Genomic DNA, 17,242 nt, shown 5'->3' on the forward strand with positions numbered 1-17,242 from the left:
GTTAGTTTAAGGAGAATTGACATCTTTACAGAACTGAGTTTTCCAGTCAGCGAACATGGTATAAACCCTTGTTTATTCAGTATTCTTTTATTTCTTTTAGTTATGTTTTGTGCTTTTCCGTATAGAGGTCCTACATATGTTTCATTAGATGTATTCCTTGATATTTTTTGATACTATTGTGAATGGTATTCTTAAATTTCCTTGACCTTTTATCTAGTGACTTAGCTAAATTCACTTATTAATCTGATGAGTGTATCTGTAGTCTTAGATTTTCTCTGTGCATAATCAGTTCACCTGTGGATAATGACAGTTTAATTTTTTTTCAGTCCTTAAGACCTTACATTTCTTTTTCTTGCCATATGCCACTGCTTAAGACTTCCAGTTCAATTCTGAACAGGTGTTTATATTAGATATAATATTTGTATATGTGTTAATATTTGTTTTTTTGTTACTATTGTAAATGTTATTTTATCTTTTGTCTTTAAATGATTTGGTATAAAGTCTGTAGCACAGTTTTTTAGTTAAGAAAAATTCATGCTTGGGGAACGGGTTCTTTGATTGAAGACATGCCGCCTTCAGAGCTTTTTGTTTACCCCTAGTATTTCCAACTTGGGGATGTTTGGCATCGATGAATTTACTGCAGTGATCAACCCTCCTCAGGCCTGCATTTTGGCTGTTGGGAGATTCCGACCTGTGCTGAAGCTCACTCAGGACGAAGAGGGAAATGACAAACTCCAGCAGCACCAGCTCATCACAGTCACAATGTCAAGTGACGGCCGAGTGGTAGATGATGAACTAGCTACCAGGTTTCTTGAAAGTTTTAAAGCAAACCTGGAGAATCCTATTCTGCTTGCCTAGTCCTCAAAGCTAGAGTTGTTAACAGAAATATATACTATGTGAAAAAATTAGGTATTTAAGTGTGAAGCGGATGAAATGTTGTTTATTTAAGGTGAAGGAATTTGACCCAAGTTGTCTTCATTTTCAACTTGGGTTTCATATTGTAGAAATAAATGATAACAAACTGTTTCTAATAAAAGAAGGAGAACATTTGTTTAGTCAGATCCATTTTTAACCTCTGGTGCTGTACAAAAAGGGTGTTAATAAACTAGATGTAAGTTATATTATATGTTTGGCTCCTTGAAGCATTTTAGAATATTTGAGAATGTATGATAAATTGTAAACTAAACAAATTGTTATAATTCTACTTAATTGTATTGAAATTAGAAATGATCTTCAAAGAGATGCCCATTAATTTAGCAGTGGGACCTCACTTTTACAGTACTGCTCTAGATATACTTGAACAATTTAATATGTACAGAATATGTAATATCCTGGAGAATAGTAAATAAATAAGGATCACATTGTATTAGGGGTTTTGGCAACATTATTGAATTTTTTATGTATATAAAGCCATATGTTTTAGAGTGCTTTCTATCAGTCTTATTTTTCACTTCTGTATCACTGTGAACTTCTGAAGAAGAAGAAAAAATCAAAAATGAAGAGACCAAAAAATTTGTTTGTTTCAATGGTAAACTACAGTTTAAATATCTGTACCCTCAGAAGTAACTGCTTGCCTTTATAATAAGATGGAATATATTAAAATAAATTATGCTATTTCCTCCAAACATTTTAAGTTAGTATTGATTATAACACAAAATGTTGTTTCTTAATGCATTTTAATCAAGTTTGTATTGTGCAATAAGATGTGAGAATATATAAAAATTTCTATTGTGTTTTAAGTGTTAGGACACAGAAGTTTAGTGAAAGCTCGAAGTAGATTAGCGATTTTCCTGGAACAGCTTAAAAAGAACTCTACAGAAGGAAAGAAGGAATTTAAACTTAATATGACATTAGGAAAATAACGAATATGGAATGTAAACTTTAGAAAGAGAGTAGAAGAGAAGGCTTATGAAGCAGGTGAGAACTATCCTTTTTAATCTGTCGATATGGAATTTTCACTAATTATTGTAAAGATTGAAAGAGCTTATTTCTATTAAAAACTGCTACAACTGGCAAGATAGTTGTACCAAAAAATTAGATGGTAATTTAATTAACTAGTCATAGAAAGGCTCATGTTAGTATCTGCTGACATGTATCACCAAAAGAAAGACTATATTAGTACAAGTTGTATGGGATGACATGAACTACATACACTTAAAGAAAGAGCCTCTGACATAGAGCCACAGTCTATCAATTGTTAAGAAAATGCTTAATCCAATTGCTCAGTTTTAACAAGCTTTTTAAAAAATAGTCTTTAGAACTTTTGTCATATTAACAATGTACTGAAAGTGGGAACCAAATGCTACTTTCAAAACAACTTTTATAAATTATTTTATTTCAGTCAGTTTTAACTGAAATTTGTGTGTGTATGTTTTTCTAATTTTTATATCTGAGGAATAGAGCATGTAAAGCAGCAGCCAGTCTTAAAATATTTTTTTTCTGGCTAAAGGGTTAGAACAGTGAATACTAGTATAATTATTTGGGCTGCTTTTAGTATCTCTTACTCAAAATTAGTAGATGATAGAATTCAAGAACCTGTTATTTGTTATTACTTGGTATATTGATAATCATTGAACGTAAAGACTCAAAAAAAAAAAAAAGGAATTCCAACCCATAAACTCTTGGCTTGGATCTGTTTTCCATGGGCTGAGATGCATAAACCATACTGCATCTCATTCCTTGTAGGGGACATGAGTGTTGATCCCCACCCCAGCTCGCCTTATAGAGTTGTTGTGAACTGCACAGGAGAAATGCTGTATAAATTGAAGACATTTTATTTCTTCATGGACATCACAACCAGGCTTTTCATATAATGAGTTGCTTCTCATAGTTTGACTTTTCAGGGTTTCACATCTCAGCTGTTGATATAAATGCTCATTTATGCTGACTAAAAGTATTTTCTCTAGTATTACTATACTGCTTAGGTTAATGTAAGGAAACTGGCATTTCTATAAAGACTTTTATTGCAGCATGAGGTCAAAGAATAACACTGATTTGAGAAAGAAGTATGGTGTACTTGGTTTGGATCATTATAGGGAATGAACTGTATACTGCATGAGCAAGCTGTGTGTGTGTGTGTGTGTGTGTGTGTGTGTATTTGTAGTATTGATAGATTTTACACTGAGAGGATATAAAAATGAAATTTTATACCTGGTTATTTTCTCATTTAAACAGGGAAATTGACTAAAATATTGGAAAAGACTCCTAAAGAAAAGGCAACACACATTACAGTTAACACCTTGGGCATGAAAATATCAATGAACATTAGAATTTTTAAGTCAAAACAGCCCTGCTTCTCCTTGAGTGCAACTTCTAGTTAACATTTGCGGGTACAGTTTGCTCACTGACTTTTTTGTGGCAGATTAAAATGATCATTATACTGCTGGCAAGACTCCTTTGTTTGAAACGTTACTAAGAAATTTGTGTATACTGGTACAAGTATTTTTTGTATACTGTCAAATGGAACTTGTATTTTTAGCTTTTTTTTTTTCTTTTTTTGCATTTTGGACTTAATTTCACTCTACATTGTATAAGCCAGCCATTTGGGCGTTATGCTAAAAGTAAACCTAGTTTCCTAACCTTTTATTGAAAGGTAGATGGTGCTGTGAGTTAATATATTGTACTTAGAGTGTGGGAGAAAAATAAAAGTGGCATTTAAATTTTAGTTTTCAGGGAAAATTTGTTCTCATTACACATTGCATTATGATGGACTTTGTCTCAGGTAAAGTGAATAAGTGAAAGAACCCAGTGTGTGGCAGGTAAGAATTAGCCGTTTATTTAAATATGACCTTGTTAATGGGAGACTTTCGTTGGTCTTTGAAGAAAAAAGTAACTATGCAGAATTGCTTTAAGATTAGTCTAGCCACAATATGCAAGGTCGGTTAAAACAGAGAGGACAGCAGTCAGCAAGAACGAGTTGGAAGTTTTTACTATAATGAAAGTATGAGTTGTCCTAGGTCAAATGGCTTTAAAAAAGGGAGAAAATCAAGACTATTAGGCATGTTAGTTTGCTGTGCTGTATTATCAATACATGAGGCAAGTGTGTGCTGTCAGATAATGCATCAACAAGGATGCGTTTCCCAGTCCAAAACACAGTGCCCCGTGGCCCCCATCACCAGCATAGAAAAGATTAAGGTCCTTATAAGTTATGTACAGCAAGTAGTATATTTCAGAGGACATTTAAACTTTTTATAAATGGAGAAAACAATAGTCCTCCGATTAAATTATTTTAGTTTTGTGGATTTAGAATTTTTATTTTCTAGTGTCTTCGGTTTTAAGAGATGGGGACAGGCAGGGTGGGAGGGAAGGTATGGTTTGTCTAGACTTGTAATATTGAAGACACCACTTAATTAAAATGATAAGGAATAAAGATGTATTTTGAAACATTATTAGCCTAAGGTGGCTGTCTTTTATTTCTTTGATCATATAAAGTTTACTTTCACATTTATCACTTATCTACATTTTTTGCAACAAATCCAAGCAGCCTTTTTCTTCCTAGCAAAGTAGCTTTTTTAAAAACCTCTATTGTAAGCTCTACTATATGATAGGTACAATTAAGGGAACCTTGGGCTTTTATGAAAAGTTGAGAAATTATTAGCAAAGTCATTAATTAGTCATGATTTTCCTTTATCCACACCTAAAATAATTTATTTTTTCTGAAATTTCTTATTTTATGAAATTCTTCATTATTCCTGTCACTAAAAGCAGGACTTTTAAAGATAAGGCTGTTGTGATCAAATTAAATGATAGTCCTAGCACTTCATAAAGCATAAAGTGTTATAAGAATCTAAGATGTTAAATATTTAATACCACAAATTACATTTATTCTACACTTTTTTGTCAGTGGCTCATCAGCAGTCTGTTTGATAGGGAATGACATTTACCAGGAAGCTTATAGGATGGTACTTAAGAAATTAACCATTTTTCTCAATGAAACTCCTGGCTTTTAGTACAGACTTTGTTTCCCAAGTTGTGTACTTAAATCAAGAGTATTTTAAGCCTGTTTTCAACTTTTATCTATAAATTACTGTATTCTCAGTAAAAACCTTATTGCTCTGCTTCAGTCTTACCTATAAAATGAGGAAACAGGAGGAAAAATTAATCACAATGGTGTTGACTTATCTTGTTTAATCTCAACTCTAAAAGATAGGTATATCTTACTTTGCAATCATCATTGTAAGGCAGGATAAGGAAACAGACTCAGAGATGATGTAATTTGGCCAAAAGCACATAGCTCTTTCTATGCAGCGCCAAAATTCAAGCTCACTACATTACAGTATACAGCTTTCTAAACTGTATTCTTGCTGCCGAGATAGTTCTGTATTAACAGGGAGCAGTTTCCACTTGCAAGAACTGAAGGTTCTCTTCTTCGGTAATAACACTAATGTATTTACTCCATGACCACTTTTAAATCAATTTGGATGTTCTCTGCAGTGGTTCTTTTTGTGCTTTTATGGTGGTTGTAAGCAAGAAGTGCTGAGGGATTTTTATTTTAAATATGGACAACTACTGTCAACTCGAAATACTGAAGTGTTATAACTTCTGTGTCTGAATGGAAGGCTTAGAAAAATACAAGCTTAAAAAAATTAGAAGCTTTGTTTCTCTATAGATAAAATCATGATATAGAACATGACACTTTTAATCAGTATTTTTGAGTCTGTTCCAAATTCAGAACCAAAAGTAGTTACCTCTGTGTTTATTTTGGAGGCTTCAGGCTTCTGTGTTGACAGTTTTATCAGTCAGGGTGGCAGAGAAGTTCATTGCTGTGCCCAGGCCAGATCTGTCTGCAGTTGCCAGGGAGATATGAAGCCACCCTCTAGGACACAGGTCAGCCTCAGTTGCTAGGCTGCTGCACTTAGGGGGATCAGGGTGTCACTACAGGCGGAAGGCCTGGAGCACCAGAGCGCATGGGGTCTGTTGAGAGGGCTATGAGAAGGTGGTCACCAGGCCGAGCTGGCGCTGCCATTCTGGGCACATAGCAGGAGCAAAGCATCACTGGATGTTTTAACATCTGCTGACCAGCCATGCATCGCTAGAATTACCTAATAGAATTACCTTAGTAGAAGGCTTGGACACCTTCTACTGAGAAAACTTAACACTGTGCTTGCTGTAAAGGAGAAATGCTCAAAAGAATCATTGATTATTTTAGAGCAGGTATTAAAGGGTATGTTTGAATCTGAGATACAATATATTAGTAACTGGCACAACAACCCAACAGAGAGGCTGAGAAGTAAAATGGGACCTTTTAATTTGGAATAATATCCACTGATAAGTCACCTTAAAAAGATGTAGCAGTCTGTATGTAGAAAACTAGACTGGAGGTAATATTGAAAATATTGTCACTTTATTTCAAGTAAATTCCCCTATTTTCTAGGTGAGACATTTATTAAAATGTGAAACAAGAAAATGTTGAAATGCATTATTCATGGAACAATGGTGAACATCTGTGCCTGGCCACTGAGGATTCATACATAGCTAACAGCCCTTACCCTCGATCAACTTAAACTGGTAAATAAAAATTTTTAAAATTATCATTTGGGAAATTCTCTACTTTACATATTTTCTAGGTAGATATCTCAATATATTTTTTCTAGTTCTCTAATTACTTAGCTCTCATTAAATGGTTACAGACCTTGTTTCTAAAGTATATATATGTTGACCATGAAAATATCATGATAGTAATAGCTAATGTATTGTGTTCCAGATATTCTGAATGCTTTGTATGTCTTATTAGCTCATTAAGTCTTCACCACAACCCCATTAGATAGTTATTAATACTATTAGTATTTCAAACAAGACACATTAAGTAATTTGTCTAAGGTTGCACAGCTAGCAAGTAGCAGTGACAGGATTCAAGGCAGGTGGTCTGGCCCCATAGCCTCACTAGAGATTCCTCTTTTAAAAATATCACTTTATTAGGTAATTCTGGAGTTTATCACACTAAAAAGATATGAGTTGGGGAAATGCCTCTTGATACTGTGAAAATGCCTTGTCGAACTCAGTATAGCGCCTCCTACAGGAATATAGAAATAAGTCTGTAGCTAAAGCCACAGAAATCTGACATTTAGTGTCCTCTAGATTTTAGAATTAGTGAATGATGTATCCCTTTAACCTCTGATTCATGAAGGGGTGATAGCTGGTATGGATTAATAATTAAGGGTCAAACAGAAAAACACCTTGATGTTCTTTAGAGGGCAAATTATTGTACGATGATACCAAAGAGTTCTTTACTTTCGTTCTGGGATAAGTCACGGTAAAAGAAATCCTAATAAAATTTTTTTAAGTTAATAAATGTCCTTGTGGTTGAAAGTACATGTTCTTTCTATGCAGATAGCAGAGCTTGGTAAGTAGAAATATGTCCCCGATTTTTTCCCAGATTGTTTTGTAAGTTTCTTAGATATGTTTTTGTTTGAAATATATCACTTCTACACCCTTGTTCTTACTATTACCAACACAATTATTTATTCACAAACTGTAACACAAGGCTCATCTCTCATAGGATGCCAGACTGATTGGGTTTCTCCCACTCTTTCCCCCTTCTCAACTCCCTAAATATGTCAGTCTGACCTTCACCAAACATTCCTTTTTTTAAGGGCTTGAGGGATCTCATTGGAGCAGTTCTGTGCCTAGGTTTCAAGAATATACTGATTAAATAAAAGTGTTACCGTCTGTCATGACTAGCTCATAACATCTCGCTTTCTCTGAGATGTTCTGAGACTAGTTTCCCTTTTCTGGTAGATGGATATGTGAACATTTTATGATGGTAGCATTGACTCATCTCTTGTTCAGAGGTCAGAGAAGTCTTTCTATGCATATATGTTTGCAATATTATAAATAAGCCATCAAAAGCAGCTTATCTGAAGCCACCTCTTTTTCTTATCTACATCAATTGTGGTTTTCATTAGTGAAAAATTGTTCTCCCTTAGCAAAGGTTTCTACCTCATGGTACTCAAATGTTAATAACATATTTGGTGGTATTTTGCTTCTTATTTTTTTTAAGAGAAAAATCATTAAGGAAAGACTGTAGCAAATGGAAAAACACAGGGTATTGAATAGATGGGTGGACAAGAACTCAAGGGTAACATGAGCAGTCAGAAACCTGATTCGATTAGAGACGGGTCTGATCTTTTTTATTTGTTTGTTTTATTGAAGAAAACTTTAAAGTTTCATTGCAACTTTTTTTCAGCACTGAAGGAAACTCCTTAGCAGTTAGTGTTGGCTGTTGACATTGGCCTAAAGTTACCCAGCAGGAAGACTGCCAAGTAACAGAATTGGAAAAATTTCTATACATCTATGTTTGGTAACTGTGTTTTACTTCCCCTTTAGAAAGACATTCTAAAATCACAAGCAACAACAATTTTAAAATAAAATGCATAAGAAACCCCGATGTTGATGTGCACTCTGCTTGAAGAAGGGTAGAAGCGCACACTGATCTTGTATTTTGAATCCCAGACGTGCTCCCCATTTGACAGGAAGATTTACACTCCTTTTGTTGGCTACTTTGATACCTCTGCCTCCTCTCCCCCACTCATCCTCTGCTCCTAAGGAGCCATCTATATGTATTCAAGTGAGAGGACGTTTATGACGTTATGGTGCCAAGACTGCCATTTATTAGGATTCTCTCTTATTATCGCCACATGGACGGTATGGTCACATCAGCCCAAAGCTGTTCTTTTTTAGGGAGGGCTGAATTAGGCAGATTAAGTTATCTGCTTTGAGTCTTCAGGAAAATCTCTTTTCCTTTTGATTTGTATTTTTCTACAATCTTTGTAATTTTCTTGACAGGGAATGGTAAACTAAAAAGCTGGGATAAGGGCATAGACCTGTAGGATAGAAGAAGGCAAAGAGGTTGTTCACTTTGTTTTTGTTCTTGGTGTAGGCAGTGGTGTGCTGGTAAATGTTTAACAACAAGTTCTCTGAGAAAGAAATGTATATGAATATATAATCAAAAGTAAGTACATTAAGAAATTTTACTTACATACAAATAATAAAATATACAAATCATAAATTTAATAGAATACACAATACTATTAAATACAGTAAGTGTGTAATAAAGTAATTTACTAAAATATACAACTCACAAGTAATAGTAGGACATAAAGAACTCTTTGTTGTAAATTTTATTTATTACTCTCTCGTCAATTTTATGGAACTCTTGTATCTGTAGCCAAACAATGGTTGCCGTTGGTGAATAAGTATGGTTCTTGACATGAACGTCGGTTGATATTTTCCTTCACATGAAGAGTAAGGTGAGAGTTAAAACAACAAAGATATATGTTGGAATTTTACATGTTTGTCAGTGAGGAGAGTAACATCTTTACTGAAATCAGTTAATCTCATACTGGAAGAATATTTCCTCAAATATTGTGCTGTTCACGATGTAGAGACTAATAGACATGATGTTTTAAAATTTAATCTGCATTATTGACATTTTTCCATCACTTTTTTTTAAATTTTTATTTTCCAGTTACCGTTGATATTCAATATCATGTTAGTTTCAGGTGTACAGCATAGTGGTTGGACATTTATGTGACTTACAAAGTGGTAACTTAGAGATCTCCCCTCTAAGTCTAGTACCCATATTTCACCAGTCATAGTTATTACAATATTATTGACTATATTCCCTACGCTGTACTTTACATTCCTGTGACTGTTTTGTAACCGCTAGTTTACAGCCACCCAACCCTCTTCCCATCTGGTGACCATAGGTTTCTCTGTATCTATGAGTCTTTTTCTGTTTTGTTCATTCGTTTATTTATTTATTTTAAATTTTATATATAAGTGAGAGCATATGGTATTTGTCTTTCTCTGACTTATTTCACTTAGTGTAATACCCTCTAGGTCCATTCATGTTGTCGCAAATAAGATTTCATTTTTTATGGCTGAGTAATATTCCATTGTGTGTATGTACCATATCTTCTTTATCCATTCGTCTTTTGATTGGAGCATTTAATTCATTTACATTTCAGGTAATTACCAACAAGTATATAGTTATTGCTATTTTATTAATTTGATTGTTTTCGTAGTTCTCTATTTTTTATTCTCTTGTATGTTAATGACTTTCTGTAGTGTTTTAGGTTCCTTTCTCTTCATTTCTTGTATATCTCTTGTAGATTTTTGGCTTGTCGTTACCATGTGCTTCATATATACCAAGCTATGTTTATAGCATTCTATTTTAATTTGATGGTTGCTCAAGTTCGAACACATTCTAAAATTGCTACCATTTTTTATTCACTTCCTCCACACTTACATTTTTGTCATTATTTGTTACTTGTATTGTGTGCGTGTTTGTGTGTATCTCTTAATTTACTGTTGTAATTATACATGATCTTTTTACTTTTGTCTTTTAACCTTTGTACTAGCTTTAGTGTTGGTCGATCAACTGCTTTTAATTGTGTTTGCCTTTGTCAGTGAGAATTTTTTCTTTGCAGTATTTTCTTATTCATATACTTTTTTCTTCTTAAAGAAGTTCCTTTAACATTTCTTGTAATACTGGTTTGGTGGTGATGGACTCCTTCAGCTTTTTCTTGTCTGGGAAGCTCTTTTATCTCTCTGGCTAGAGTACTCTTGGTTGTAGGTCCTTAGTTTTTATTACTTTGAATATTTCATGTCAATCCCTTGTGGCCTGCAGAGTTTCTGTTGAGAAATCAGCTGATAGTCTTATGGGAACTCCCTTGTAGGTAACTGCATTTTCCCATTACTTTAAGTCTAGAGACAATCGACAACAAATGAAGCCCTGATTTTTAGCATTTGCTGATTTTCATGGTATAAATGACCTCAAGTTATCAACGTGAAGTCACTGAATGCAGAGTTGGGAAGATTTGCAGCCATACACCATTATATAGCACTTCCCACCGTTACATATACAATAGATGTATGAAATCTCCAGAATATAGGTAATAGTAAAATGTTATAAATGATTAGGAAGGGATGAGCTTTGATCTTTGTTTTGATAAAATTTATTTAGTAGTATTTGATGTAATTTAACTTTTTATTTAATAGAATTTAATTAGTACTTGCAAAATTCCTGAAAATTTAACAATCAGCTCCCACGAGCCGGAACAAACCAGCTTCAGTACATCACTGGCCCTATGCCTTCCAGCTCAGATCAGTGGTTCTCTGGTGGTGGTGGGGTCGGGGGGAGACATAGGCCACTGTGCCACGCTTTTTAACGGGGTCCTATCCCTGGAGGGAAGTCTGAGGTGAGACTTGGAATTACAGTTCAAAACAAACTAGACCTCCCTAGGTGACTGTGATGTGTGACTGGATTTAGGAGCTAGGTTCCTCTGGCAAGAGTGCTTGTGTTCTAAGCCAGCTCCCCAGGATCTACTGCATTAGGGTTTGAGGCAGGAGCCGGTTAACAATATGTCTTTCTTTCCTGGCCTTGCTCTCCGCTCATTTACTGTATTTTTTTGGAACCTCACGGAGGAGAAGGTGGAATGGGGCTGAGGAGAAAGAGTTCCCATATTTGAGGTCTTGAGACTCGGCCCCTTTTTCTACCATTGTTAATGTACAGCATTTTAGCTAGCACCTCTACTATCCTATGGAAGTAGAAACTAAACCAATTTCTCAGTTCTTGACAGAAATTAGACCACTAAAAAAGCAGAACTGGAAATGAAAGGCTGTGGGCTAGTTAGTTGGAAGCATGAGAGCTTTTGCTGGGCTTGGCTACTGACTCATGGGGAAGTTTCCTCTTCCGTAGCCCACGTTTTCAAATGTCACTCACTGTCTGTTTAGTAAAGCTTAACAGTAAAGCATGATTGGCTTTTGAGTTGGTGTGGAGCTTACTCAACAAATGAAAAAGAATGGAGACCTCCATCATGTTTTTTTTTTGAAATTCACGAAAACCTGAAATTAGAACAATGAAATGGAAAGTTTTTTTTTTTTCAAAAGGGCTTTTGCTTTATGAAAATATCCACAGAAAGGTTACCTAGAAAATTCCCTTTAGATAGTTTTAAATGGCACTTCCAAAATCCTCATTTATGTTTATGTTTGTAGAAATACACCTACTGCATTAAATTTACTGAACCTATATCCATCGTCCAGTATCCAGAACCTGCCTCTTTGTATCTGTGAAATAAGAACTATGAACTAAATGGGGGTAACATCAGGGAGTTCACCTGCTTACATAAGGGTATGTCTGGAGACAGTAACTCAAAAACCTTTTTTTTTTCTCTGCTAGGCTGACAGTCATTTGCAGGCAATGCGACGGAACCAGCAGTTTGAAACTGCTTTTGTCTCTGACACATCCTCACTAATGAAATTGCTAATGAAAATTGAGGAACCTTGGCTTGAGTGAAAGTTTTAAATTTTTAAATTCCTAAAAAAAATCCATCATGAAACATATATATGAGGGGGAAAAATATGAGTTTTGGAGCAGGGAAGCCAGTGTGCATGAAATCAGATAAACCTAAAAATTCCATGCACTCATAAAATTATGTTGCTTATGAATTAGCTTTATCCAAAATTTCTTATGGAAAATTTAAAGTCAGTGTCAAGAGGAAAGAAAGAATTGTTCAGGGGTCATTAGAAGTCAAATTGTTTTCCTGAGCAGTTTCCAAGTCCTCTGATGAGCCTTTACTACATGAGTGAACATGAGCTATGCTACAGATATAAGTGACAACAGGAGATGATTAGGATGGTACTTGAGCCTTTTTTTTTTTTTTTTTACTATTATTATTAAGGTAATGACATCTCCATCTGAAAGCTTCCTTAAGCTCTGTGCATGATTTCAAAGGGAGAATATCTAACTCATATGACAGTCAGGCTGCTTTAGGGCATGGATAAAGAAAGGAGGTTGCAAACAGAAGCAAGCAAACCCATGTGATTTGTTATATTATTTTGCTGTTGACTCATTTGTGCTGAGACAGTTTCTTTCTACTCTAACTTCTCCAACTTGGAAACATCAAATTCTGTGCTGCAACGTTCTCGTGAAACAAAGAGAACCCATGGATCTTCTGATCCCTTTCACCCACCTCTTCCCCTACCCCTCTGTATTTGACATGTCACTCGTGGGGCTTGCTGACTTGCGTCTCTGCTCCTTTGTGCACACTCTTCTCATCTGCGAGTGCCATTTACACTGCTCTCTGCCATCTGGATCCCTCATTTCATGACCTCTTACAAAGAGATTCTGTTCTAGGAAGGCTTCTGGGATATTTCCATCCTGTAACCCTCTGTAGACCAGATTACAGAACAAGCGCAATTCTCCATGAGAGTCTGAAGATGGTTATTGCTGTAAGTCCACCCGGGAGATAAACTGGCGCCATGAATTGGCACTAGGCTCTACTAGTCTCTCCATGCTCTGCATGCTGTCACTGGGGCCAAGCAATGTCAGATGAAGCAAATGGCGACACAGAATCTTAACAATGTTTAGGAACTTAGCAGAGATTTTATCCTTTTATCTATGATACCATTCTGTATTGCAATTTGCTGTCTTTCCCACCTGTCTACTTTAAGATAAAGTTCAAATTTCTTAGCCCAAGGAACAAAGCCCTTCATGACTCTCCAACCTCTCCCTTTGCTTCATCTACATCTATTCATCTGTTCTTTGGATTCCCCCAAAATGACTGCTACTTGTCCTTTAAAGTTCAGGTCGAGCATCACTTCTTCTTGGCTCTTGGATGGATTTTTCTGGCATCTTTCAGGTAGGGATCTTTCAGTCTTCCTCTGCACACCTATAAATAAATGCCTTGTGGTCTTTCCTTAGAGCACTTTCTGCTTTGTCTAGTCCTGATCTTTCTTATCTCATTCACTATGTTGTGAGCTTCCTAAGAGCAGATCATGTTTCTTCAACTCTGCCCTCCCCACCCCCAGCAAACTGTCCAGCACATGGTAATTCCTCAACTAGTGTTTGAATGTATAAATTATCTGTTGCAGTACCTGAAAATTAAAATAATGACTATGAAAAGAGAAGGGAAAAAAAGAGATTGTCTCTGAGTTCAGCTCCTAAAAAAACAGAATTTTAACACTGCTCACTGACCCATATGAAAATAGAGAGAGACAAGAAAATGTGTGCCTCTGCCTGTGATTGATGAATGCTGGAAATCTGACGACCTGCGACTCAGGTATTCTTAGGAATATAAAGCCTTGAGAAAAGGCAAGTATTACTCAGGAAGAGCTTGAAATAAAAATTATCACTAAACAAACACAGAGGGAGAGCTGTCCTCAATAAGAAATTGTGCCCTAAGAATTCATCGTGATTCAGAACAAATAAATCTAGATAAAGAAGCAATTGTATTAAAAGGAACCTGTTTTGTTAGCTGAAGAGTTAAGAGGGATGATTCATAGCTCTCCTGGGTTACATAGTGCAGTAGGTAAATCAGTGACAGGGTAGCAAAGAATCTACAACTTCTTATGGGGTGGTTTTAGCTCAAGGGAAAGAGAGGTATTTCATTCTATAGGATAGCACATAGGCCACATAGCCATTTGGTTGATGGAGTAAAAGAAATTACCAACATAGAGAACTTTCCGAGTTGGCTATAGTACATTTAATGACTAGCAGCCTGAAGCTGCGTCAGGTAGCACGGTTGTGTTGGTTTCCCCCAAAAGGTGCTGGTAACTTATGGACTGCTGGGTTGCATAAGGACAGCTGCACCCAGAGTCACATCGTGTTGTTCCCAGCTCAGCCCCACCCTGCTCCAAGAGGATTAATGATGGAAAAAACCCGAAGGGCATAGAACTAAACAACACTCAGTGTTTTAATAAAACATTTCTATAGTAAATAAGCATTAAAAAGAGGCCCAATTCAGAAACTTAGGCCCTGGTGCAATGAGCTTATAATCAAGATAGCATTCTACACTCTCATCACTACCTTTCTGCAGCGAACTGGCCAGAACTTTCTTGGTAGAAGGTCTTGTTGGGTTTGAGGGTTCTTTAACAGACCTATTTTCAAAACGAACAAGCATATTGTCTTTCCTTTTGCAAAGGTCTTGGCTGGGCTATGGTCAGGCTCAGTGAAAGGCGCTTGATTTTGAGGAGGCTAATGCTGGGAGATCATAAGGTGACAATCAGGACCTCAGTGTGGCTATGTTTTCAAGACCCTGAAGACAGCGTATTTCTCTAAACTAGTCTTGAGAGCGACTCTCTTTGGCCTCATGTGTTCCCTCATCCAGTATCATTTGAACATTTCCCACCCCAAACCACATCAATACACTGACAGGTCAGTAGATGGCAAAGAGATCTCAAGCTGGTATTTTATCTTTATGTGATTTCTAAGGCTTTGCTGCCAGAATCATCCTAATTCATATCGTCATTGTGAAGTACCTGTGTTTGCCTAGGGTACTGCGTGCACAAAATAACAGGAGAATCCAGCAGGTGCTAAAGAAAGTGCTGTCTGGCTCTGGTCTTGCTTCTTTGTGAGTGCTGTTGACTGGCAAATAAACTGATTCTCACACTCCCTCTCTCACCTTCTAAGTTTGCAGACATCAAGGAGCCTCAATCCTCAGATCTGTCTGTTTTCCTGTATTTCTGGTCATTGTGAGTACTTACCTTAGAGCCAGACCGCCGAATTCATACCTCCACTCCACCACCTCTCTAAGCCTTTTTCTTCACCTAAAAAATAGGGGTTATAATTATAATACCTCATAGAGTTCCAGAGAGGATTAAATGAGTTAGTACATGTGAAGTACTTAAGTGTTGGTATTATTATTTTTAAGCCCTTTTGGGACACAGATTCTCAGACCTTCAGCTTTGCAGTTGCAAAGCTTAGAACGTAGAGCTGAAAGATATGTGACTGTATAGCCAGCTTCTCATTTTTAAAAAGGAGAGAACTAAAATCCAGAAAAAAAGATGGGTCTTTTCCTAAAGTCAAATGGCTATGAGGGATAGAGTAAGCACTAGCATATTAGCTCTCTGCCATCTGAAGCAATTTTTTCGTGGTCCACGGTTATCGAGCAGGTTTCCATAGAGTAAATGAGTTTGCTTTGACTTTCTGAATGGGCATAAAACAGAGGACTTTGTAGTTTAAGAGTGTAATGTCAAATTCCAAGTGAGAGAGCCCCCTTAATTCAAAGGTCATGGAACTTTGCTGATGGCTGCATGGTGACCAAGTGGGGGGCTATAGGAGGAGATGGATGTGGATTCTCCAACTGGAGCTAAAAAATAAATAAAAGAGATCTGTAGCTATTATACACATTTGGTATGACAGCATGATAATAAAATTGGCTCACCAGCCAGGCAGTACAATGGGTGCCTTTATTTTATAGTCATGTCTCACGTATTATCTATACACAATTCCCACCATTCATCCCCCAAGGTCACGACTATCTTTTTCAACCAGAAATGGCCCCTTGTTACTGCTTCTTCCTTCTTCCCTCCTTTGTGGCTCCTTGATGACCCTCAGTTCATTTTAGTGTGGTTAAACCTCGGTATAAAGATAGGGATGAGGCACGGTATGAACTGCCACGACAGGAAGAAAAGAAACATCATGCATATCGAATAAAACCAGTCCACAGGCCCAACCTGCAAGTAGATCAAAAGTTACGCTTTTTTGTGGGCAACTGTCAACCTCACAGTCAGGCTCTAGGTGTCTCCTAGAGCCAGGGCCACAGGGCCACTCCCAAGGCAGAAGGAGAGCCCCTTTCTAGATCCGCAGAGCACATCATTCCTTTATTTTTGTTGCATCAGGATAGTGACACAGGGCCACTCCCAAGGCAGAAGGAGAGCCCCTTTCTAGATCCGCAGCACATCATTCCTTTATTTTTGTTGCATCAAGGTAGTCTCTTCCTCCCTGAAGGTTGATGATACCTCTTACTGTTTATCCCTTGGGTTCTCAGGAACTGGCAGTTACCAGATTTTATCACTGAATTTACGTAATTTATTCTTTGTGCCTCACTGAGCCCAGGCAGGTTAGGAGAGAAGTGGTGTTCGTGTCTAGGATTGAGCCTGCTGAGGTTTTGAAATGGCCTAGAGCAGCCCTGGTGTTGGGTACAGCAGCCCCGGTGTTATTATGGGAAGAGGCACCTAGGCGTTCTCCCTCTGAGACTGGGACGACCACCAGGTGACCCCTCTCCCCCATTCCTTCAAACTAGGATGTTGCAGCTGAAGATGAGGCTTCGTATGAAAATGAATAGCCTGAGAAAGCGTAGCAGGATATGAGTCAATTAAAGAATTGGGTTTTTTCCCTTGGGTTTTTAGGCAGAGAGAAACCTGCTTTCTATAAAAACTTAAAAAGTACCAACGTGAGTGAATGTAGGGGCAAGTCCAAAGCTACCATTTTTTCTTCTCTAAGACATCCACTGAGAGG

At 36.8% G+C, this 17,242-nt stretch overlaps 1 protein-coding gene across 1 annotated transcript in view; it reads left to right on the plus strand.

Annotated features, from left to right (window-relative positions):
- PDHX (pyruvate dehydrogenase complex component X) overlaps positions 1 to 2,344 on the plus strand; it is a 53,869-nt gene extending 51,525 nt beyond the window's left edge. Inside the window, exon 11 of the mRNA XM_039866831.1 lies at positions 600 to 2,344. Coding sequence (XP_039722765.1) covers positions 600 to 858 — 259 coding nt within the window. The 3' untranslated portion in view covers positions 859 to 2,344. The remainder of the gene's footprint in view (positions 1 to 599) is intronic.
- Positions 2,345 to 17,242: the final 14,898 nt, after the last annotated feature.

The sequence above is a fragment of the Pteropus medius genome, unplaced genomic scaffold (genome assembly GCF_902729225.1).
Source record: "Pteropus medius unplaced genomic scaffold, Ma_sr-lr_union100, whole genome shotgun sequence".
In the NCBI taxonomy this organism is placed as follows: domain Eukaryota; kingdom Metazoa; phylum Chordata; class Mammalia; order Chiroptera; family Pteropodidae; genus Pteropus; species Pteropus medius.